This window comes from Pristis pectinata, chromosome 7, assembly GCF_009764475.1.
Source record: "Pristis pectinata isolate sPriPec2 chromosome 7, sPriPec2.1.pri, whole genome shotgun sequence".
Classification (NCBI taxonomy): Eukaryota; Metazoa; Chordata; class Chondrichthyes; order Rhinopristiformes; family Pristidae; genus Pristis; species Pristis pectinata.
In genome coordinates, this window is record NC_067411.1 from 25,581,254 (window position 1) to 25,605,249 (window position 23,996).

General features: G+C 39.4%; 1 protein-coding gene across 1 annotated transcript; it reads left to right on the forward strand.

Moving 5' to 3' along the window:
* Positions 1–933: 933 nt before the first annotated feature.
* Positions 934–20,032, forward strand: LOC127572656 (uncharacterized). The gene is made up of 6 exons (XM_052020149.1): positions 934–1,087; positions 3,804–3,886; positions 4,302–4,390; positions 8,705–8,751; positions 10,735–10,826; positions 17,900–20,032. Exons 1-6 carry the CDS (start codon positions 993–995, stop codon positions 18,181–18,183), a joined length of 690 nt encoding a protein of 229 aa, XP_051876109.1. The 5' UTR covers positions 934–992; the 3' UTR covers positions 18,184–20,032.
* Positions 20,033–23,996: the final 3,964 nt, after the last annotated feature.

Consider the following 23,996-nt stretch of genomic DNA (forward strand, 5'->3'; position numbering starts at 1 on the left):
AACAAAATTAGAGTGCATGGTATTCAGGAAATATATTGACATAAATTGGTTTATTCTGAAAATAGATCATTTTTGGGTTGGAGAGCTATGAGTAGTTGAGTGCTGTGGGTTTTTATTTTCCAAATGAATATAATTTTAATAGAGTGAATCGAATATTGGTAACAGAACGGATATCTGATATTATTAGAGAAGTTGTACGTTACTAATAATAAGTATGTTGAGTGAAAACACAGGGTGATTACTCAAAGTTCAAGGGTGAATGTTAGGTGAGCTTCATGCCTCACATCTTGGCATGGTATTGAATATAGGATATTGAAGTCACGGAGTATACTCAACGTCAATACTTCCAAGGATGCCTATTCGAAAATGGAAAAGGCCTGTAAGGTAGTTTCAAGGAGTCCATGTTGACTATTCAAAGATCAGACCAATAACTTCCCCATTTTAGTAGACTGTCATCCAAGGTGATAGGAAGTGCAAGCAATAGGATCCTGCCATGGCTGGAAGAGCCATTGATGAATTGCAATTGATCTTCTACACCTACGGGTTGCCAGAAGAACAAGTATCAGCAATACGTCAAAGTCCCGTTCCAGTCAGCTTGGTAACGTTGCGCACGATATGCATTTTCTTTTTTAAAAAACAATCCAAAATATATTTACAGAAAGGCAGAATTGGAGGCATAGAAATAAGAGGACATTGTACATATTTTGCAAAGCCCTGTGACTTTCCTTTTCTCTCTTAGCTGCATAACTTTTTTGTCGCATTTTTACACGAATTGCACGCGAGTCGGAGACTTGCCAAATCCACTGGATTACTCGTGCGCAATCACTGCTGACCGATTTGCGGGAAATTTTCGGGTCGCAACTGCCGAAAGAAACAACAACAACAACAACAATATCGGTTGTGCGACTGCACATGCGTGCGTGTGACGGAGCGATTGGTTCCCGCCCCGCGCGCGGCCCGCCCGCCCAGTTGCGCGCGCCGGCGGGTCGGAGATGGAGAGCCAACCGGCGTCCGACAGCGACGAGACCATCGTGGAGGGTTCGGTCCACGAGAGCGAAGACGAGGCGGAAGACCGGCGCGTGGAGAGGTGCGACGGTTAATGACGGTTACCGGAGCGCGCGCGAGTCCGGCCCCGCCCCACCCCTCCCCTCGCGCCCGCCTCTCCCTCCATCTCCGTCCCATGGACCAGCCGCAAATGTCCACTGAAATCCCGCCCATTCCAGTCCACCGTGACTATACTTACCGCTCCCAGCGGGGCTGCTGCCTTCAATCCCACCCCAGTCTCTCTCATGTTTGCATTTCCTCTCATCAACCGTGCCCTTCCACTTCTTGGGAGTTCTGCTCTAAGAGAACCTGGCTATGGGGCTTGTTGTCTTCGACGCCTTCCCCACTAGTCTCTTCCTAGACCATTCTCTATTATTTCTGACATCTCTGCCACAATGCCACCAGCACAGCAGTCTTTGCACCATTCTGCTGTTTGTGCGCCCCGTGTTATATTTATTATTGCCACGTATACTATTTAATCTGTGAGCCTCATGCCAGCAAGAAATTTCATTGCACTCTGGTGTATGTGACAATAAACTAATCTGAATCTGAGGAAGTAGATTTTCCTCTTATGCTCCCGAACTCCAAAGGGACCATTCGGTCTGTGTCACTCTGGTTTACTCTTCCTCTACCTACCCCCTGATGTGCACTCCCCGTGGTACCTCTCCTAGAGAAAGAGGTCTGCACTTCCCTCAGTTCAGTGACACAAATGAAGTATTTTTTATCTCCATTTAATATTCTATCGTTCATGTTGATGTCTTTTCTATAATGGGAACACCAAATACAGATTTTATGACTATATTGGGGACAACTCATTTCATTTTGCAGGCATAATCCTGATCTTAAGTCATTGAGTTATTTCAAAAGCGATCAATAGATTTCTGGCAGTCAAGGCAATTTTGGGATATGGGGACAGTGCAGGAAAACAGTATGGAAGTGGACGATCAGCATGATCTTCATGAATGGTAGAACAGGCTCAAAGGGCTGAATAATTTACACCTATTACTTTTTTTGTGGGGGGTGGGGGGATTGTTCATACTACTTTAATTTGCCATCTAACTGCTCCTTCTGACCTTGATCTCCTAAGACATTCCAATAAAGCTTAATGTCAAGAAATGGCACCTTGTGTTTCTACAAGGCAATTTTAGCTGAGCATTTCTCAGTGTTTCTCAGTGTTTACTACTTTTATTTCAGATTGAAAAGAGGTGTTGTTAGTATGAATGAAAGCATTCAGTCCATCAGATCTGGAAATCTGATATAGACTTGTAATCTCTTCACCATCTGCCCGACACCCCCCCCCCCTTCCTCATCAGAGTCCTGTTAGTGAGCAAGGGGCAAGGGAGATGATGTGTAAGAAGGACTTAGAGTTTTGTATGGGCTGGTGTTTATGTAATGTGGAAGTTTATGCATGGTGAAAGATGAGCAGCTGGCCATCAAATGTTTGGAGTAATTGAGTGTGGAGTTGACTGTTTCAGCAAGAGAGGATTTGGGATTGGATCAGAAGCAGTTAATGCTACTGAAGTTGGAGTAGGGACTTGTGCTGGATTGGATATGGACTTGTAGCTTAAATATGAAGTCCAACCAGAGACGATGATCAGAATGGGAAGTGGATTTGTGGTGAAGGTGAAGATTTTTTAACTGATATTAAAGATGGTCTTTGGTTCCCTTGTGCTTAATTGGAGAAAATGATATCTCTTTGGGGCTGAATGTTGGATAAAGTGTGATAATGCTTTAGTTCTGTACATTATCTGTTTATATCTGTAATCTGAAATAACAAAGCTGGAAATACTTAGATGGTCAAGGAACATCTGTGAAGGACAGATACAGAATTAATGTTTTGGATCAATCCTGTTTCATCAGAACTGCAAACATTTAGAGATCCTACAACTGAGCTTGGATAGAAAGGTGGAGGAAAGAATACAATATTTCTGCTAACATGGGGCAGGTGAAGTTAAATCAGGACAGATGATGATGCAGAACTAAATTTAATGGGACAAGCAATGAAACGGGATGGAAAAGAATGTTTGGTGCTTTACACTTCCATATTATTCTTGATAAGTCTGAAAAGTAATTGAGAAAAGCCCATATGTTGCTATTTGGTGCAGGGGAATTGCTTAGTTCCATCCTGTACTTTGGCAAATACCATCACAGAATCTGTAAGCTATCATTGGTGACATAATTTCTTAGCACTTTCAACTGTCACCATTGGTTTACAGTTAAATAATCACTGAAACTTCTTTCAATTATAAAGAAATTATTCCTTTGACAAATTTGGTAGAAGTATTCCCCTTAGGCAATCATATTTCAATAAAAATATTTTCAAGAATAACTAGGGTAGGATAGTCACGATCTTTTTCCCAAGGTATAGGTATGAAAAACAAAAGGGCACAGATTAAGATGAGAGGGGGGAGTTTTAAATGGGATTTGAGGGAACTTTTTTTATATACAGAGTAGTTGATATATGGAACTTACTGCAGAGGATGGTGGTGGAATCAGATACAATTACTACATTAAGAGACATTAGACAGGCACTTGAATATGCCAGGCAGAGGACGGTACTGTCCTAATTGTGCAGAAGGGCAAAAGGTTGGCATGGATGTGGTGCGCTGAGGGCCCCTTTTTTCCTGTACAACTCTATGACTATTATCTTTAAGTAGCAGTTAAATGTTAACAGCTTGAAATGTCATTTGTACACTTTGAAGAATACTGCATATTATACTTTCATTATTGCAATTCATTTTTTTTTTGCTTTCATGTAGAATGCTGTTTATTCATAAAAATGCTTTTCAGCTGTACCATACAATGAGTGATTTCACTTCAGGGACAGAAGCACCATTTGGAGGTAATATTTTAGATGTTGTATATTTTGTTTTACATATCATCCCTATTCCTCTTTATTTCTTGTCCATTTCCTCCAAGTAACATTCCTGAAGACATTGCTTTTTTTTCCAGAGGCAAGATTCACCAGATCAGGAATTCTTTTGTACCTCTGCTGTGAGATCATTATTGGTGTTAGTTTAGAGAGTACCAGTGAGCTTCTTACTTTTCTGGAAAGAGTATCTCTCCTCAGTTTTGCTATATTCTTAAGGAATCTTCAACTTACTCTGCATTCTTCCTATAAAATACCAAGCTCTTGACACTTGTCTTGCAACTATCTTGTCCATTTTTTTTCCTGAAGTACAGAAAGTCTAACTTAATTTGAAAAATGATGACCACTGCACCCAAAAGTGAATAATCACCTTTCCTGCTTGTTTTAGGAAGTTCATCACCTGTGATTCAGATGATACCTAAAACCAAATGTTTCCGACTGCACATGGAAAATCGTCAACAGCAAGTGAAAACTCTGGTATGAACTGTGATCAAAATTAGACATTGGCTAGTATAATGAAGGATAAGTGGTCATAAATACCATGAGTGTTAAATTTTTATCCCTATGATTTTTAATAGCTGAAATAAGAGGCAATTGGGAGAAGAATTTGGATTTTTTTATAAGATCCACTGGAATTTAAAATTACTTGCATATGTTTCTTCTGTACCAATACCAATAAGGGGATTTGAGATTTTTTTTTTCACTAAATCAGTCAGAATTCCTGCAATTCCTCTTCCGTTGTCGCCAATGCTATTTACACTTGGGCTTGTAGCTGCATGATTGGTTTGTTTTCAAAGTCTGAGTTATCACCAATTTGCTACTGACAAATTCTTATCCTCTTACTTCCTAGTAGCGCTAATAATCCTGACCCTAGGACTGGGACCTAATCCTGGGATTAGGACGATTGGGACATATGCTAATCTGCCTCTACAGGAAGCCAGATAACAAGATACCAGACTTTTTTTTTATATTGAGTACATATTTATGTTAGCATGTTTCCTCTAGCATATTATTTCAGGTTACATACAATTACACTGGGCCTGTTCACAGTAAATGGCATTATGGCCACCATTCTGCTAAATCATATGAAAGTGAGCCTTTGCTTAATTATGCTAAACATGCAAACAAAAAAAAAATAATTTGTGATGCAATTTTAATATTCCAATTCACATTTGCGTCTCATCATTTATGCTGTGTAGAAAGCCAGAATGAGTTGGTGTATTGGCTCCAGGTAACATTCAAGCAAGTTCCTGATTCTGGTGTTGGCAGGAAACTTTTTCTTTTCAAACTGTGTCATGGGAAAGAGATTACCAGGTGGGCAGAGCAAAAGTTTCAAGAATGTGTTCCTTGAAATGTAATGTCCACACTGAATCCCTGTCCCAAATGCTCCTTCTCCACTTTGGATGGTCATGGGAATCCCTTGCCCATGACCATCCAAAATGGAGAAGGAGCATTTGGGATTGTATTGAGAAGCCTTGAATCCTTGTATCATGAGCTCTTACAGGCTCTGCATAGTGGTATAAGAAGCAGACTACCTCACAAACTACCCACCACTTGTCTCATCTGTGTAGGAGACGTCTGTTGTAAGTTGGCCTCATTAGCCACCTCAGTACCCATAATACCAGAGAGGAAATAAGTCGTCCTTATTCCTGAGGGACTGCAAAAAGAACTAGATTCACATCTCTTAATATTTTTCAGTCTTGATGGTGGCAAAATGCACAATGAACCTTATCCCTTCAGTTTAAAGATATTAATAGTTTCAACATGCTGACATTACCCAATTGCTAATTTTAATTTGATAAATTGGTTAGGTGGACAGAGAAATGTCAGATGAATTTATTCCTGAAAAATGTGAATGCATTTTGGGAGGAGTATTAAGGCTAGGATATATACAACAGTAGGACCCTAGGAAGTAATGAGGAATAGAGGAGTGTTGGTGGACATGTCTAGGAATCCCTGAAGGCAGCAGGTGTATAAGGTGATTAAGAAGTTAAGCACTTGAGAATTTGGAAGGGAAGTTGTTGGAGAAGGTTCTGAGGTATAGGATTTATCTTCACTTGGACTGATTAGGAGTCAGCATGGTCTGTGCAGGGAGATCATGTCAATCTGATTGAGTTTATTGAGGAAGTAGCCAAGGAGACTGATGGGCAGACATTGTCTATATGGACTTTAGTAAGGTTTTCTGATAGGGTCCTGCATGGTAGGCTGGTCCAGAAGGTTAAGGCACAGAGGATCTGAGGCATGTTGGTGAACAGGATCTAAAATTTTCTGGGTATTACGATGCAGAGGGTGTGGTGAAAGAATGTTTTTCTGACTGGAAATCTGTAATAAGTGGTGTACCACAAGGATCAGTGCTGTGACCTTTGTAATATATATATTAGTGCCTTGGCTGAGGATGTGGGGGATATGATTAGTAACTTTGCAGACAACACAAAAATTGGTGAAGTCATAGATAGCAGAGAAGGTTATTTAAAGATACAGTGTGACATAGACAAGCTGGAAAGATGGGCAGAGTGGGGCAGGTGGACTTCCATCCAGACAAGTGTGTGGTAATGCACTGTGGGAGATCAAGTTCTGTTAAGAATATACAGACTAAATGGCAGAGGACTAGGAGTTTTGATGTACAGAGGGACCTTGTGGTGCAAGTCCGTAATTCACTGAATGTAGTGACACAGATGGATAGGGTAATGAAAAAGGCATTTGCCACACTTTCTCTTGTAGGTGAGGCATTGGGTTTAAGAGTTGGGATGGCTTGTTGCAGAGGTACAAAACATTGGTTAGACGGCACTTGTAAAGTTCTGGTTGCCACACTACAGGAAGGATGTGGTAGCAATGGAGAGAGTGCAGAAGAGAGTCACCATGATGTTACCTAGAATAGATGACTGTGTCTGTGTGTATGTATTGTCATTGAATGTTTGGTTGAGAAAGTATGAATCTAGGAATTATGAGAATGATGCTGAACAACTTCTAAATAATTTTATCAAAAACCTGATCATTAAATGTAATTGGATAGTAACTGCATGATCATGGCAGAATGACAAATTGCTTGCTCGTCCTGAGTGCATGAAGGGTGCCCTGACCTGCATGCAAACATCTTACCATGAATGGAAATGTTCAGTGAACATTTGGCTGTAACATGCTTTTGTGCATGAATTGCTTTTGGATAGTGTCATACATACAGAAGCAGTGCAGTGCATTTAACAGTTGCTTCATTGTACATTAGAGGGGAGCTGCCTTCCCTCATTAACCACCATGGCCCTGGATGCCTTGATCCTCTTGTAGGCAAGTCCTCCTTTCTGCTTCAACGCCCCTTGTACCCACATCAGTGCTTACTGGCCTTGCCTTCCCTGAGCTTCTTTTAAGGAAGGTCTCCTTGGGGCAAGAACTATCAGATCCAATCCAATCATGCTGCAAAGCACTTACAATGACATTCAATCGGAGGGATGGAATAGGTAATGCATCTTGGCCTCCACCATCATAGGAACCAGTTTTTGCGCAGTTTGGTTCAGTCTGCATGGTGATGCAGCAGTTAATGCTGCTGCCTCAACTCCAGGTACCTGGGTTTGATCCTGATCTTGGGGGCTGGCTGTATGGAGTTTGCACATTCTCCCTGTCTTCAAGTAAGTTTCCTCGGGTTGCTTCAGCTTCTTCCCACATTCCAATGATGTGCTGGTAGGATAATTGACTACTGTGTATGTAAGTGGCAAAAGAATAAAGGGGCAATTGATGGGAAGTGGAGAGAATACAGTAAGTTGCAGGGTTATAGGGAAATAAGAGGAGGAATGGGACAGATGGGATTGCTCTGCCGGGAGTGGGTAATGGGCCAGATGGCAGCCTATCGTATGTTGTAAGTACATAAAAAGCAATTGAGATACAAGAGACTGCAAATGCTGGAATCTGGAGCAAAAAACAAACTCCTAGAGGAATTCAGTGGGTCAAGCAGCATCTGTAGAGCAAAGGGATAGTCTATGTTTCAGGTCGAGACCCTGCATCAGGACTGATGCTTATTCAGCTGCTAAAAAACTGTGATAATTGCATATCACAATGAAACCTGAAAGAATGAAGACTGGGGGAAAAAAAGGACATTTATTTAAGATCCAGATACTTTATGTGGTTAAATATACAAGAGCAATTCTAAAATGATGATCTACAAACAATGTACTTTTGCAACTTAAAATACAATAAACTACTGTACCTGGAACTGAATTGTTTCAATGATGCTTCCCCTGTAGCTTGCTTCCTATTTAATGTCAAAACTCTTAATGTCAGGGTATTTCAGTAGGCACAATGTGGTGATTGGTTTTGTGGAAAGAGCTGTCCTTTACCTAGCATTCTTTGTGGCAGAGAGTTCTTTCAATCTCCTGGATTGTAGAGCTGTTGCAGGAATAGAGCAGTCCATCCCATCTTGTGGGATCTCTTGGTGCGGAAAGTCATCTTGTCTGGTCCTCTGTATTAAGGAAAGTAAGTCCACGTGGGTGGGGACTGCAAACCAGTATTTTATTGTTCATGTATTGTAGGTATTTTGCTCAGTCTTACCCAAAAACTATAATACATAAACAATAAAACATTGGTAGTTACTTATTAATGTATTAATGTAAGGTGTAATCTATTTATCAATTTTGTAAAGTTTCTTCCCACTTTTTATTTGCCACATGTTTTTTTTGAGATCTCCATTCAGACAGAATATTTCAAAGCATTTAGAATTTAGAGTATTTTCCCCACTGGAAAATTTGAAAAAAAACATTATTGATTCAGATGTTGGTAACCATTATGTTTTCTTACTTTCTGTAGGCTTATGATGAATCAATGCAGTTAGGGCAATCACAGACTTTACTGAGGTAGGATTACATATGATATTTAGAAGTCTGATGTGTTTTTCAAAGTAGTCATTGATTATTCTTTGGAATGGTTTACTTTTAAAGAGATCTAATACTTTTGAGTGATTGATTACTCTGGTGTCTGATGCCCTTGAAGGACAGTGATGGGTAGCCAGAGTACACTTCCTCTCTAAAAAGAGGTCTCTCTTTGGGTTACTTCTCATTTGTTTCAACCCATGCTCATGCCATGCGTGGCTGCTATTATTACTTAATGGCATTGATAGGGGAGAGTAATATATAACTATATAATCTAATACTCCAAACTAAGTTCACCCAAACCTCAGAAGTTGAGTTGCAGTATGCAGGCAGTGCTTGTGTTTGCGCATGCATAGAAGTTGAGCTCCAAACTACCATTGTCGTTCATGGAAACACATTGGAGGTTGGGCCTTGTGCTCGACATCTGCAAGACCAAATCCGGTACCAATCTGCCTCTGCTGGACCACTTTGCCTTCCAACAATGAAGGTTTATGGTGAAACCCTGGAAATAATGGATCACTTCTCATATCTTGGGAATTGTCTACTTTTGCTGAGGGAGACTGATGATGAAATTTACCATTGCCTTCAATGGACTAGAACAGCCTTTGGTCATTTTGAAGAAAAATATCTTTGAAGATGGAGACCTCAGACTGGCACAAAACTCGTGGTCTGCTGGGCAGCAGTGACCACTGCCCTCCTGAGACCTGACCTACCTACAGCAGGTCTCTCAAGGCACTGGAATGATACCATCAATATTGCCTTTGAAAAATCCTCAATTTACTGGAAGAATAAGTGAACCAATGTCTATGTCTTTTCCCAGGTCAAAGTACATAGCATTGAGGTCCTAGCTTCCCGAAACAGCTGCAATATTCTGAGCCCTGTCACAAGAAAAGATTACTAGCTGGGCAGAGGAAATGATTCAAGAATGTGCTCAAAAGGCTCCATGAAGATATTGAACATCTGCAGTGACTCTTGAAAATCTCTGGGCCATGACTGTTCAAAGTACAGGAGGAATGTTTGGGATGATATTTAGAACCTTAAGTCCATGCAACGGGACCACACAGAAGTCCTGTGTAAATGGTAGAAGAGGTGGACCTCCTCACAAACAACTACTCACTAGCCGCCTTCTTCAGGCACCTCCTGCCCTTTCTGTGTAATAATCTATGATTCCTGCAATAGCTTCATCAACCTACTTCAGAACCCACAAAACCAGCAAAAAACTTCATCCTTTATCCTGTGCAGCTGTTTAAGAGCAAGAAGATTAAAAATTGAAATTTTTGGGCTAAAGTTGTGAATATTTCAATTTTAAAGAGTCCTATCTTTTCATTATCAAATATCATGTAAAGTTTAACTGGCTACATTTGTCACTGCTGGATAATATCATACATTCTAAGTACAAGAAACAGCATGATTAATACAATGGCAGATTCAATGTCCGTATACTATTAGACAGAGACCTGGCAGTGGTTTCCAGTGCACCCCATTGCTGAATATATGTTGTATGTTCTTGCACAAGTGATACAGTGCAGTTGGGGATTCCAGTTGTCACCTGATACCTGAACACCTTTCGTAGCTGCTTACCTTGTCCAGTGATCCTAGTGTATCAAAAAAAGTTCTTGTGTCCAGTTTTGCAACTATCATACTTGAATGCCATGGGTCCAGAAACTAATGGGAATAAGCTGGCCTCTGCATATAGGTGTGTATAAATGCACATATGGTCCACACAATAGCTGTGATCATACGTCAGCTCTAACTGTGTTTTTGGTAGCATCATATTAAGCTCTAACTGGCAAGTATTTGATGATGATAGGTACATGAGAGAGAAAGATCTGTACTTAATAAATAGGTTTATTGAATTTCCTTGTATAATGTTAGGACAGATAAACTAGTTTGGAAGTCTCAAGTATTAATAAACCTAATAAGCACATAATGCTTTTTTGGTTTAGTAAATACAACTGTATTTCTTAGATCGGGTGTGACATGTTTGACTGGTGTATCTAGCAGTGATGGAACTAGCCCTCATGTGACTCATGTCGATATTGAACATAACTACAGTCGAGGTATGTAATAGAATTAATTTTGTAAACTTGAATTTTAGTATGCTTGCCACTTTAAGTGTCAGCATTTACTGAGTTTTACTGTTGAAGGCAAAGAGTAACAAATTAATAAACAGACAAAAATTGCTTCTCCAAGGAGAAAATTGAACATAAGGTTTAATTGTTTTTTTTGCCAGTACTTACTGTTATAAATTAATTTAACATTTTCCACTCATTTTTCCTACACACAACTGTAACAGTTGTTGCTGGTTCTGATCACATGGTGGCACTGTGCAACTCATTTATGAATTATTTCCATAATGCACATTTATATGCTCTAATTATTGTAGTAAGACACCAAGGCACTGTATTTTGTATGTACTGTACTTAAGTGACCATGGAAAAATTTGCCAGTTATATCAAAATATAAAGCATTTATAGGTATGGGCCAAAATAAGACAACTTGAGCTTTTAGCAAGAAACACACAAGGTTCTGGAGGAATTCAGTGGGTCAGGCAGCATCTGTGGAGAGAAATGGACAGTTGACATTTCTGGTTGAGAGCCATCAGGACAGAAAGATAGAGGGGAGATAGCCAGTATAAAAGAGGTGGAGGGAAGGGATTGAGCAAGAGCTAGCAAGCAATAGGTGGATCCAGGTGAGGAGGGCTAGATGGGGGAGTTGAACTAGCAACAGAAGCTGGGAGGTGATAGGTTGAGGTGACAAAAAGGCTGAAGATGGAATCTGATAGGAGAGAAAGGTGGAACATGGAATCAAGGGAGGAAAGTGGGAGGGAAGATGGAAACAGTGGGGTAGGACAACCAGTGGGAGGAGTGTGTAGGTGATGGCAGATGGGGTGGGTGGAGGAGGGGAAAGAAACATGGTGATGGGGGCTTGGGGTAACGTGTAGGAAGAACTGGGTAGATCAGAAGGAGAGAGAAAAGGGACAGAGGGGGAGCAGTTTACCAGTAGTTGGAGAATTCAATATTCATGTTGTTGGGTTGTAGACTACTCCAGGTGGAATATGAGGTGCTGTTCCTCTAGTTTACGTTTAGCCTCACCCTGGCAGTGGAGGAGGCCAAGGACAGACATATCGGTGTGGGAATGGGAAGGAGAATTAAAATGGCTAGCAACTGAGAACTCCAGATGGCCATGGTGGATGGAGTGCAGGGGCTCAGCGAAGTTCAACATGTGATGTAAATATTACAATTAAAAACATTTTATTGAGCAATAAGTTTATTTTTGGTAAAGGAAACCCTGATTCAAACTGGGATCACTATGCCAATGGAAACACATTGGCCAACAAATTCTTTAGTATTTTCAGGGGCTCGTACTGGTTTGATGTAAAGCTGAGGGTTCAATTTGTGCACAGACTGCTTGGTAGACCTTGTCCCCACAATTTCCTGCCATCACTGATAAAACAGAAACTTTGAGGATGAATGATTAGACCTGGAAGATTCTTCACTGTCAGATTCCGTAATAGAGGCCCAGATAGGGATGGTTGAGGCCTGCAGTGTTCATAACTGCAGTAAGTGCAGTACTATGTTGATTGATACTGTATTGTGTACTGCATAAAAATATTGTGCTACAAGATTATTTCAGGCTAAACATCTTTAAGTAGTCATAAATTAAGATCAATTTTTTAAAAAATCTGCAAATCATTTCTTCAGGTATTCTTATGGCTGTAAATAGCAAATATAAAAAATGCAATTGTTCACTGTTACTTCATTTTACTCCATGTTGCTACTACGGAAGCCATTTTTATAATGTTCAGAAATCATTGCCTTTGGTCCTCACTTTGAAGCACATTAATATTCCATTCTGCTTACTGTTTGACAAAAGTCATTAGGTTTTTTTGGTGTGGTAAAACATAATGTACAGCACAGAACTAAACAATCCGTCAACTAGTCCATGCACAATTTACCACTCCAGTCTCTTTCCATCATCCCTCATATAGCTTTATCAGCACGTATTTCTTATTCCTCTCTCCCTTCAAAGAAAATCTTTACCTGAATACATGTACACTATTTGTTTCAATTACTTTCTGTGGAAGCAGTTGGCACTCTTTGAATTCTTCTGAATTCCCTGCATGATTTCTCAGTGACTCACAAAGTAGAAAGAGGACTCCAGTTTTTACTCCGTCACAACTTTTCATAATTTTAAAGATTTCTGTTTGGTCTCCCTCAACCTTCTCTGTTCAAGGAAAAGAGACCCAGTATGTTCATTCTTTCCAAGATAATGCATTCGTGGTATTGTCTTTGTAAATCTTTTGTACACCATTCCAGTGCCCTTCTATCCTTTTTACAATATGGCAGAAAAGTGTAAAGATACTTAGTGTCACCTAGTCTTCCAAAGTTCATACAGGTTTATCATGACTTCCTCCATATATTAACGATTTGGATGAGGAGGTAAGTTATTGGAAGGTGTTCTGAGAGATCGGGTTTACAAGTATTTGGATAGCTAAGGTTAGGATAGTCAACATGGCTTTTGCGTGGTGGATCGTGTTTAACAAGTCTTGTAGAGTTTTTCGAGGAGGTTACCAGGAAAGTAGATGAAGGAAAGGCTGTGGATGTTGTCTACATGGACTTTAGTAAGGCCTTTGACAGGGTCCCACATGGGAGGTTAGTTCAGAAGGTCAGACACTAGGTATTCATGGAGAGGTTGTAAAACTTGGATTCGAAATTGGCTGTGTGGGAGAAGACAGAGAGTGGTAGTGGATGGTTGTTTCTCAGACTGGAGGCCTGTTGACTAGTGGTGTGCCTCAGGTGATCTGTGCTGGGTCCATTGTTGTTTGTTGTCTATATCAATGATCTAGATGACAATGTAGTAAATTGGATCAGCAAGTTTGGTGATGACACTAAGATTGGAGGTGTTGTGGACAGCGAGGAAGACTTTCAAAGCTTGCAGAGGGATCTGGGCCAACTGGAAAAATGGCCAGAGAATGGCAGATGGAATATAATGCAGACAAGTGTGAGGTGTTGCATTTTGGAAGGACAAAATCAAGGTAGGACCTACACAGGTAAATGGTAGGGCACAGAGGAGTGTTGAGGAACAAAGGGATCTGGAGTTCAGATACATAATTCCCTGAAAGTGGCGTCACAGGTCGAATGGGTTGTAAATAAGGCTTTTGGCATCCTGGCACTCATAAATCAAAGTAGTGAGTATAGGAATTGTGATGTTATGGTGAGGTTGTATAAAACATTGATGAGGCCAAATTTGGAGTATTGTGTGCAGTTCTGGTCACCTAACTATAGGAAGGATATCAGTAAGATTGAAAGAGTGCAGAGAAGATTTACTAGAATGTTGCTGGGTCTTCAAGAGTTGAGTTACAGGGTAAGATTGAACAGGTTAGGACTTTATTCCTTGGAGCAGAGAAGAATGAGGGGAGATTTGATAGAGGTTTACAAAATTATGAAAGGTATAGACAGAGTAAATGTGAGTAGGCCCTTTCCACCTAGATTAGGAGAGATAAGTACAAGAGGACGTGGCTTTAGGGTGAAAGGGGATAGATTTAGGGGGAACTTCTTCACTCAGAGAGTGGTGGGAGTGTGGAATGAGCTGCCATCTGATGTGGTAAATGAATAAATTGGATAGATACATGGATGGGAGAGGTCTGGAGGGTTATGGACTGGGGTGCAGGTCAATGGGACTAGCGGAATAAAGTTTTCGCACAGACTGGAAGGGCCGAATGGCCTGTTTCTGTGCTGTAGTATTCTATGGTTCTAGTGTAGTTGGCATGGTTAGTAAAATTTGCAGATGACACCAAAATTGGTGGTATAGTGGGCAATGAAGAAGGTTATCTAAGATTACAGCAGGATCTAGATCAACTGGAAAGTGGGCCAAGGAATGGCAGATGGAATTAACTTGGATAAGTGTGAAGTGTTGCATTTTGGGAAGTTAAACCAGGGCAGGACCTGCACAGTAAATGGCAGGGCCCTGGAGAGTAACAGGGACAATTAGCAGTAAAAGTACATAGTTCCCAGAAAGTGGTGACACAGATAGGCAGGGTGGTGAAGAAGACGCTTGGCATGCTTGCCTTCGTTGGTCATGGCATCAAGTACAAGAGTTGGGGATGTCATGTTATAGCTGTCCAAGATGTTTCATGAGACCACACTTGGAGATGTGTAGGTCTGGTCAACCTACCTATAGGAAGGATGGTCCTTAAGCTAGAAGGGTGCAGAAGCTATTCACAAGGATGTTACCGAGTATGGAGTGCATGATTTATAGGGAGATACTTAATAGGTTGGGATTTCTTTGCCTTGGTGTGTAGGAAGCTGAGATGTCACGTTTATTGAGGTATATAAATCATTATGGGTGTAGATAAGGTCATAATCTTTTTCCCAAGGTAGGAGTCTAAAACTGGAGGGCATAGATTCAAAGTGAGAGGGGGAAAATTTAAAGAGGACCTGAGGGGCAAATTTTTTCCACGTGGCGGTGGTGGTATGTGGAATGAGCTACCAGAGGAAGTGGTAGAGGTGGGTATAATTACTATGTTTAAAAGACATTTAGACAGGTACTTGGATAGGAAAGGATAAGAGGGATATGGGCTAAACGCAGGCAAATGGGACTAGCTCAGGTAGGCAACTTGGCAGCCTGGAAGAGTTGAACCAAAGGGCCTGTTTCCATGCTGTATAACTCTATGACTCTATGATCTTTCTATTATCTCCCTCTGGAAATGATCCTTGGTGCTTTTTTTCCCAATAGGGGTTGTATCTTGCATTGGCACTTACGATTTTGTTACTTGTACATCGAGGATACATTTTTTCCTTCACTCCATTTAAATTCTTGCTTTCCAAAAAATATGATACACGTATCCCAACAAGTGATCGGGATCTGGGACTTGCTGCCTGAAAACGGGTGGAGGTGGAGGCAGAAGCCCTTGCTGAAATTCAAGTATACGAATGTGTATTTAGAGTCATAGAATAATAGAGCATGGAAATAGGCCACTCGGCTCAACTGATCCATGCCAACCATGGTGCCCACTGAGCCAGTCCCATTTGCCGGCATTTGGCCAATAACCCTCTAAATTCCTCCTATCCATGTACTTAACAAAATATTTTTTGGATGTTGTTATTGTATCTGCCTCAACCATTTTCTCTGGCAGCTCATTCCATACACACACCACCCTCTGCGTGAAGAAGTTACCCCTTAGGTCCCTTTTAAATCTTTGCCCTCTGGTTTTTAGACTGCCTTCCCTGGGGGAAAAAAAACTGTTCACCCTATCTATGCCCCTCATAATTTTATACACCTCTATAAGGTCATTCGTCAATCTCCTATCCTCCAAGGAATAAAGTCCCAGCCTGCCCAATGACATCTTTCCTATAACAGGGTGACCAAAACTGTACACAATATTCCAAGTGTGGTCTCACCAAAATCTTGTATAACTGCCACATTATGTCCCAACTCCTGTACTCAATGCCCTGACTGATGAAAGACAGTATGCCAAATGCCGCCTTCGCCACCCTGTCTACCTGCGACACTGCTTCTAGTGAACTATGTACTTGTACTCGTAAATCCCTCTGTTCCACAACACTCCCCAGGGTGTCGGATTCACTGGCCTGTAGTTCTTTGGCTTGTCTTTGCTACCTTTCTTAAATAATGGTACAAGATTAGCCACCCTCCAGTCTTCTGAACTTCATCTGTGGCTAAAGGTGAAAGCAATATCTCTGCAAGGGCCTCTGCAATTTCTACCTTAGCTTCCCGCAAGGTCTGAGGATGCACTCAGTCAGGCCCTGGGGATTTAATCCACCTTAAGAGTCATAATCTCGAAGGCAGTGGAACAAGAGCTGGAAAAGTAGGGTTAACCTAAAGTCCAAAATAAAAATTAAAAACAGAAATCTGAGCATTGATGGAGTGGGAAATGGAGTTAATATTCAGGTCAAATGACTAATCATTGTGATGAATATTTCTGGCACTTTGCTGCTTTCAGATTTGTAGTATTTGTACTTTGTTTGATTTTTAACATTAAGTCCGTTTTTGTCAGCAGTGACCTCCTGGACTGGAAGTTCATTTGCTAATAAAGCACTGGTTTTGCTATTTTATTAATAATCTTGTAATCTTTTGCAGTCTTTAGTATTGACAATGCACCCAGTGTTTTGACAACTAGACCTTTTAGAAATTGTTTTTGATTCCATTTTTAGTTAGTATAAAGGGGAACAACAGAAGTCATGCTCTGATCTTCATGGAATGCCATTTTCACCTTTTGCCACCTTGAGTAGTGATTCTTTTATCTTTGTGTCTAAACTGCCATGCATTGACTTAACTCTCCATTCAATTTGTCTGACATTTCTATGTGCTTGACCTTGTTGGTTGATAACATAGCACATTTCTGAAGATCTTTTGGTAATCTGGATATATTGTATTCACTGCATTACCCACTTCTATCCTCTGTTTCTTCTTCAGAGTTCGGTGAGGCTGGTCAAACAAAACATTTCCCTTTGAAATCTATGTAGACTATTCAATACAATATTTTTTTTATTTTCTGGTTATTTTCCATCTTTTGCTTTCTAGTAGTGAATCCTTTTTTATTCCAATCACTTTTTAAAGAACCACTTTTTAGCTGTAGATAACAAGTAGAAACATGAAATTTTAAGGATCATCTAATGTTTTAACACAATCATCTGGAAAGCTTAAAATCTTGGCCAACATTAGACTAGGAATCCACTGAGATCACAAGGAAAGGATAAGAAAAGCACAGAAGAGAAAATGCTTTGAAAGAAGGGGTTGGAAGCAGTCAGGAGAGCAGCTGATACCTGAATGCTCGGATAACGACTGGTTGGATATTCATGAACTCCTGTCTGAACCAAATGATGTAGCATTTGGTGGAGCCATTCTGGATGAGATTATTCCATGTTATCCATTGGGTATGTTTTTGTTTTTTTTATTTCACACCAAGATCAATATGAATAAAATCCATTAGTTTTCTAATCACTTATTACAAGAAAACATTTAGCAAAATAACTGAAGTTGAATGCCAAAACCCATTGTGCCAGTTTACATGTTGAACATTTATAAATACTTTGATTTTTTAGATCTGATTTAAATAGTTATATTGGTGAAACAGATTTCATTACAGCATTGGTATATTTTTTTCCTAAAGGAAGTCTAACAGACTCGACCGATGTGCATCTAGAACTTCTACAATTGAAGAAAGAGAAGTTAAAGTTGGAAATATTGAATGCCAAATTATGGAACAAGGTGCTTGATCTACAAAAAGATGTGTTAGACATTCAGAAACGGAACCTACAAAGCCTTAAACACCCCATCACTAATTCAGACTCCAGTAATATCCCTCCAGTTATCATTGGTGATGTTCCACATGCCTTGCCAAAATTTGCTGTAATAATTGAATCAAACGTTTTTGAGATTTATTTTAAAGTTTAATATATGTGAACGTTTAATTGCTTGTAAAGTATTCAAGAGTTTATAAAAGTAGTATGTGAACTATTCTTTGTTAAAGTTATAATTTATTATTGATATATTTTTGGAGCAACAAGTATTTGTAGTTTCATAAGTGGACTGACATTTCTTTCTGGGAGAAAGTCTCAGATGGTAACCGGAGCAACTGATAAGGGGAATTATAAATCTGGAAATGATGCTATGTGTTTGTATCAGATATTTAATTAAAACAGTTATCTTTTATTTTAAAGATCTATTATTCTCAAAGGAATTTGAAACAAATAAATTAAGTATTCACACAGCAATATTACCACTTGACTGTTATTCAGTGAAGTAAATGGGTCAAAGAGATGATTTGATACATTTTCTGAATGAATCTAACATTTTTAGACCAATATCAGTTAAACTCAAAATGTCTGGAGCTCTGCCTGTGTACTTTCACTCCACTCACTTTAATGGAACTGAATTTAAGAAATGGTGGAAAATTCTCTTTCTATTACTACTATATTGCACTACTTCCTGGGGAAGAATTTCTAGATAAATATGCTTTGTGCTAAAATTTGCAATTGGTGATAATAGATGGATATTTGGGAGAAAAAAACATCTTTGGTTGCTAGGAATAAATGCATGTGGCAGTATTGTTTGGTAGAAGTCAATGGAAATTTTTTTTTGAACAACCTTTTTAATGGTGATTGCTACAAGCATAGCTTTATAACAACAGGCAGCATGAATGAACTTTCAGATTACTGGCTGGGATGAAGAATTAAATGTACGGGGCTGAATGCTTTAAAATAGATCAAGTGGAAATTGTGAATCTTATTAAAATTTGCTTCCATCCATCTATGCTGCTTCTTAGTCAAGAATGTATTCTCTACCATTCAATACCAATTTCAAGGGTGACATTATGCATCAGGTCAGTTAAGAACATTTGAGATAATGTGGTTAGGTAGTATAAATATGTAAAATGGTTTGATAGGATTCTATGGAGCATAACAAAGACTGTTAAAGCTTGACAACAGAAACTACTGGAAACACTCTGCAAATCAGGCAACAGTATTTTCAGCATTTTCTATTTCTATTTCAGATTTGCTGCATCTGTATTTTGCTTTTTGTAAATCCATAAACACATTTAAATATGCTCTAGTATATTCATACATACTATTTTCATCCAAAATGTATTAAAATGTAAAAGGAAATGCAGCGAACTTAAACTATTAACATAGTTTCACATGATCTAATTGTAGTAGCTAATCTGCACATTATCATGGATAGTTATGGGAGCGAGTTTCAATACTATCTATATTTTGTGGTTCAATTTGAGTATTGCTTATGTGGTTTATGATGTAATTCAAAACTATCAGTATAACTTTCTAACCCAATAAACAAATGTTTGAGCCTGTGTATTTCAAACCTGGGCCCAATTAAGTAATTTTATACTCGTCAAAATGACATGCTGGATGCAGAGAAAATCATTCTTATTCGGTGGAAGTGAGGTGAAACATGATGGCAGCAAGAATAAATGATTTCAGTTAATTTTGACTTCAACTTTTTTGTTAACTATGTTCTGATAAAAATAATACACTTGTGTGCATATGCTAAAAAGCTTGTTTTACTGTGGATCATCTGATATCCACAAGTTATTTTGTTCATTGTGCTATCAGGAATTGCTAAACTAATAATAAAAATGAAGTCTTGGGATTTATATGTCCTTAATAGAAACACCTTCAAGTTATGTATATGTGCCTTAAATGTTGAAAGATCTGCTGATTATTACTAATGTAATGTTGATTTATGAATGTACAGTTTTAAGAATAAAGTGGTTATCTTGATAATTTATTCCATCAGATTCTTTTGAACATATCCTCAGGCTGTTTACCTCCATTCACTCTCCTATAGTCATGAAGACAAAAGCAGTTTGGATATGGATCTCAACAATTAGTGCTTTTCTATTATGAGTTAATAGATGTTTTTTGTTCCTTCTAGTGGAAGAGGAACGGAGTGTAGTTCCTTAAATAAATAATCACACTCGTATGAACGAAGCGTTTGAATCATATGACCTATTAGACAGCCACTGTGACTAATGTGAAATTTGGGCAAAATTTAAATTAAAATTAAAATTTTGCACCAGAAGGAACAACTACTGACTGAAAGCACAGAAAAGGAAATCGGATTCAGTAGCAAAATATGAACCCATGAATGTACTTAAGTATTTAAATTTGTTCCTGCTTTTAAGAAAAGTGTTGGATTAGATTTCTTGTCACTAAGAGCTTCCCACTATGAAAGTTCCATTACAATTTTTCTCTTTTATAATTGCATTTGTTTTCGTGTGAAACTGGAAGCAATTTTATCCTTTTACCAGAAAAAAACTTTTAAATCACTGGTAAGACTATTTGGGTGCATGTAATTTGAAATTAATTGAATCTGAATAAGTAATTAAAAAAATGTTGAATCACAATGAAAAAATTAAAATATTGAATATGTATTGAACTGCCTATTAGACTTGGTTAATAGTCTGTTGCTATTGAGAAATGGCTTGTGTCCATTTGTTTGAGTCTCAAACGCCTGAGGGTAGGACCATGTGGTCATATTTGTTCTTGATCTGAAGTTTAGATACTTAACCGAGCAGCCTAATTGCTGTTTCGTGGTTTAATATAAACTCAGTTAACCCTTCCCCACATGCCTCCTCCCAACCTAAGTGTTGTTAATAATATTCTAGAAGCAATATCAAGTTTATAATTGATAATTCATGTTACTGTGCAGAATATTCAGAAGATACAGATGAAACAATGTTGGATACTGAGATGAGTAATGATCTGCCAGCCCAAAATAGTGAACAGGTAAATTGTATCTGGTCAGAAGTGATGTAAAATATTTTAAATGTACTCTATGATTAGTGTGTCACTAGTTCCTTATGACTCTGAATTTTTTGGTAAATCCTGGAGGTGAATGCATAAGTCCAAAATTTAACACCTGATTTATACCTTGTTGCTGGCCTTCCCAAGGAGTCTAGTGGTAGAAATAGATCCTGATAGATCTCCAGAACTGTGCTGCTCTTGGATCTTGTGAGGGGCTTGCCTGAATGCAGGATCCTCAAAGCCATTGATTTCATGTTGATTGTGGAGCTGCCAAGAAGAGAGAAAATATAACAACTCAGAAACATTTTAAAACCTTGAAACCCATGATTGTCAGCAAGTTGGGGATGGGGATTTGATGGCTGTCACAGGCTTTTGGGGGCAGGGCTTGTTCTGGCCCACCCACTTCACGCCATTATGTCGTTCAATATTCAACCACCACTCGGGGCCTTGTGCTTGATTTTGGACTATCTGGACGAGTGTAATCGGCCATCCATATTTTGCTAAGGTAAGTTCAGATGAATCATGACCTTGTTTGGGGATGGGTCATGGCAATGAAATCTGGATGAATATATACCATAGCCACTAGAGTCATACAGCACAGAAGCAGGCCCTTCAACCCAACTCGTCCACACCAACCAGGACATCCACCTGAGCTAGTCCCATTTGGCTCATATATCTCTAAACCTTTTCTGTCCTTGTACCTGTCCAAGTGTCTTTTAAACATTGTAATTGTATCCATCTCTATATCTTCCTCTGGCAGCTCATTCCATGTACCAACCACGCTCTGCGTGATAAAATTGCCCCTCAGGTCCCTTTAAAATCTTTCCCCTCTCACTTTAAATCTATGTTCTCTAGTTTTAGACTCCCTTATCCTGGAAAAAAGATTGTGATCATTCACTTTATCTATGCCTCATGATTTTATGCACCTTGACAATATCACCTCTCAACCTCTCACGCTCCAAGAAAAAGTCTCAGCCTATCCAGCCTCTAGAATTGCACAGAATACTCTAAGTGAGGTCTCCCTGACGACTTGTACTGTTGTAACATGATGTTCCAACTCCTGTATTTGACACCCTTACTGACGAAGGCAAGTGTACCAAACGCCTCCTTCACTACCCTGACTACCTGTGTTTCCATTTTCAGTGAACTATGTACTTATACTCCTAGGTCTCTCTGTTCTTTAACACTCTCCAGGGCTCTATCATTTACTTTGTAAACCCTGCCCTGGTCTAACTGACCAAAGTGTAACACTTCACACTTGTCTGAGTTAAATTCCATCTGCCATTCCTTGGCTTACTTCCCTAGTTCATCTAGACCCTCTTGTATTCTTAGATGACCTTCTTCACTGTCCCATGTTTTGGTGACACCCCAGATTTTGGTGTCATCTGCAAATTTACTAACCATGCTAACAATGTTGTCATCCATATCATTAATGTAGATGACAAACAACAGTGGACGCACTACACCATTGGTTACAGGCCTCCAATCTGAATAACAACCCACCACTACCACCCTCTGACTCCTTCCGCCAAGCAAATTTTGCATCCAATTAGCTAGCTCACCCTGGATTCCATGCGATCTAACCTTCCAGTCTAGCCTACCTCATGGAACCTTGTCAAAGGCCTTGCTAAAGTCCATTAAACAATGTCTGCCACCCTGCCCTCATCAATCACCTTGGTCACTTCTTCAAAAAAACTCAAATTCATGAGACACGATTTCCCATGTACAAAGCCATGCTTGTTCCTAATTAGCCCTTGCCTTTCCAAATACTGGTAAATCCTGTCTCGCAGAATCCCCTTCAGTAACTTTCCCACCACTGATATTAGGCTCATCAGTTGACAGTTGCCTGGCTTGTCCTTGCAGCCCTTCTTAAATAAAGACACAATATTAGCCACCCTCCAGTATTCCAGTACCTCACCCATAGCTAAAGATTTAATTAAGTGCACTTAATAAATACTAATTAAATACTGTCTGATCATCTGAAAGATTTTGAGGACTGATGACTGATTATGTCATACACAAGGCACTTTGCTGAAATAAAACATGGAACTTTTGCAATACTGGTTTCCCAACAGAGCTGTAGGTGAAGAGGATGATGTTTAGGGAGCAACTGCTATTGTTTGGCAATTCACTGATCCTCCATTCATTTTGAATGTAGCCCTGTTGAGAACACTGGAACTAGTGAGTCTGCACAAGGTGGCAGTCATATATAGATAGGAACCCTTTAGACTTTTAATGTGTCATTTTAAAAGTAAATCTTCAGACCCTCTGTGCTTTTTCCATACACTAATGGTTTGAACAAAGAGTGCACTGAGCATTTGCTACAAATTTAAACTTATTTGTAAACTAAGGCATATCAAAATGTTAGGGCCTGGTGGGGTAGACACAATTCAATGTGTATAATGGAAACATAGAGACTGCAGGTGCTGGAATCTGGAGCAACAGTCTCCTGGAAGAAATCAATGGTTTGAGCACCATCTGTGGAAGGAAAAGAATTGTGGATGTTTCAACTTGAAATGTCAACAATCCTTTTCTCCCATAGATGCTGCTCGACCCGCTGAGTTCCTCCAGCATATTGTTGTTCAAAGTGAATGTGCAATTGTTAGGGGACCAGGAAACCAAAGGAAATGTTGCTTAGAAATATGTGTGCACAATTTATTTAACATAAGCATATTGTTGAATGTTTCCCTATTGCAGAGGAAGAATAATAATCAAAAACATTGCAACAAAGAAAGAATAATAATCAAAAGTCCTTACCTTGAGTGTTGTATGTTTAATTTATCTCTGTAAACCATCAAAGTAAGATGTATATTTTTTCCTTAGGAAATTTCAGATGATGAAAGTACTCCAGAAGTAAATCTGCTCACTGGAGCTCTTATTACCTCCTGCACATCGACACATGAGAGGAGAATAGCATTTGCTGATGAACTGTCTGCAGGAAAC